Raw genomic sequence first — 1,167 nt, 5'->3', positions numbered from 1 at the left:
ATTGCTATATTACATATATACACATATAAAGTAGTTGCTGTGGGTGTTTTACTGTTTTTAGTTATTTTAACACCAATTTCTGCAACACTCTCAGCTTTGTCCACAACAATTTAAATCAGCTGTCAGATTAAATTTTTCAGTGTAACATCTACAATTCTATTTTTATTTATTATTTTTGTACAGATTCAACAACAGCTGCCACAACAGTCATGAATACAACAACAGTTATTACAACCCCAACAACAACTGTAACAAGTACGTGCTGAAATACAACTATTTTTTGAACAAATGTACTGTTCAGATGTTGTGTCTGACTTTATTCTTAAATTGTCTTTTCAGATTCAACAACAGTTTCTACAACAAATGCAAATACAACAGTTATTACAACCCCAACAACACCTGTAACAAGTAAGTGCTTAAATTGTATATATATATATATATATATATGTGTGTGTGTGTGTGTGTGTGTGTGTGTGTGTATATATATATGAAATAAAGTAGTTGCTGTGGGTGGTTTACTGTTTTTACTTATTTTAACACCAATTTCTGCAACACTCACAGCTTTGAATCAGCTGTCAGATTACATTTTTCAGTTTTACATCTACAATTCTATTTTTATTTTTTATTTATTTTACAGATTCAACAACAGCTGCCCCAACAGTCATGAATACAACAGTTATTACAACCCCAACAACAACTGTAACAAGTAAGTGCTGAAATACAACTAATAGATTATACAGATGTTCATAGTAATTGACCTGAGTTTAAATGATTTTATTGTGGCAGTAATACACAAAGATCCAATGGTTCTTACTGACTCAACAACAGTTTTATTACGTTGCATTTGATCACTGTGCCAGAATGACATCTGCCCTTTTGTGTCTGTCAGTGCATTTAATGTTAGTTATCTGACACATTGGTCCTATAAATATGCAGTATCTTTCAGTTAAAGATACTTATAACAGCTATAAAATGCTCTTTTAAGATTTGAATGTTCTTCACCTGAAGCATTTTACTTTTTACATTTTTCTTTTTCCAGATTCAACACCTGTTGCCACAACAGCTGTCAACACAACAACAGCTGCAACGACAATTGTAACAAGTAAGAGGTTCAAAATAATAAATCATTTTTCTTTGTCATAACTTAGCAGTTATTGGTTCAAATGT

At 31.4% G+C, this 1,167-nt stretch overlaps 1 protein-coding gene across 1 annotated transcript in view; it reads left to right on the top strand.

Moving 5' to 3' along the window:
* Window positions 1-1,167, top strand: part of LOC103367090 (probable G-protein coupled receptor 116) — a 51,471-nt gene that overhangs the window by 38,990 nt on the left and 11,314 nt on the right. Inside the window, exon 23 of the mRNA XM_008295008.1 lies at window positions 184-255. Within this exon, the coding sequence (XP_008293230.1) occupies window positions 184-255 (72 nt within the window). The remainder of the gene's footprint in view (window positions 1-183; window positions 256-1,167) is intronic.

The sequence above is a fragment of the Stegastes partitus genome, unplaced genomic scaffold (assembly GCF_000690725.1).
Source record: "Stegastes partitus isolate 25-593 unplaced genomic scaffold, Stegastes_partitus-1.0.2 Scaffold1014, whole genome shotgun sequence".
Lineage (NCBI taxonomy): Eukaryota > Metazoa > Chordata > Actinopteri > Pomacentridae > Stegastes > Stegastes partitus.
The sequence above is the reverse complement of the archived record's forward strand: the minus strand, read 5'-3'. Positions and strand labels throughout refer to the sequence as shown.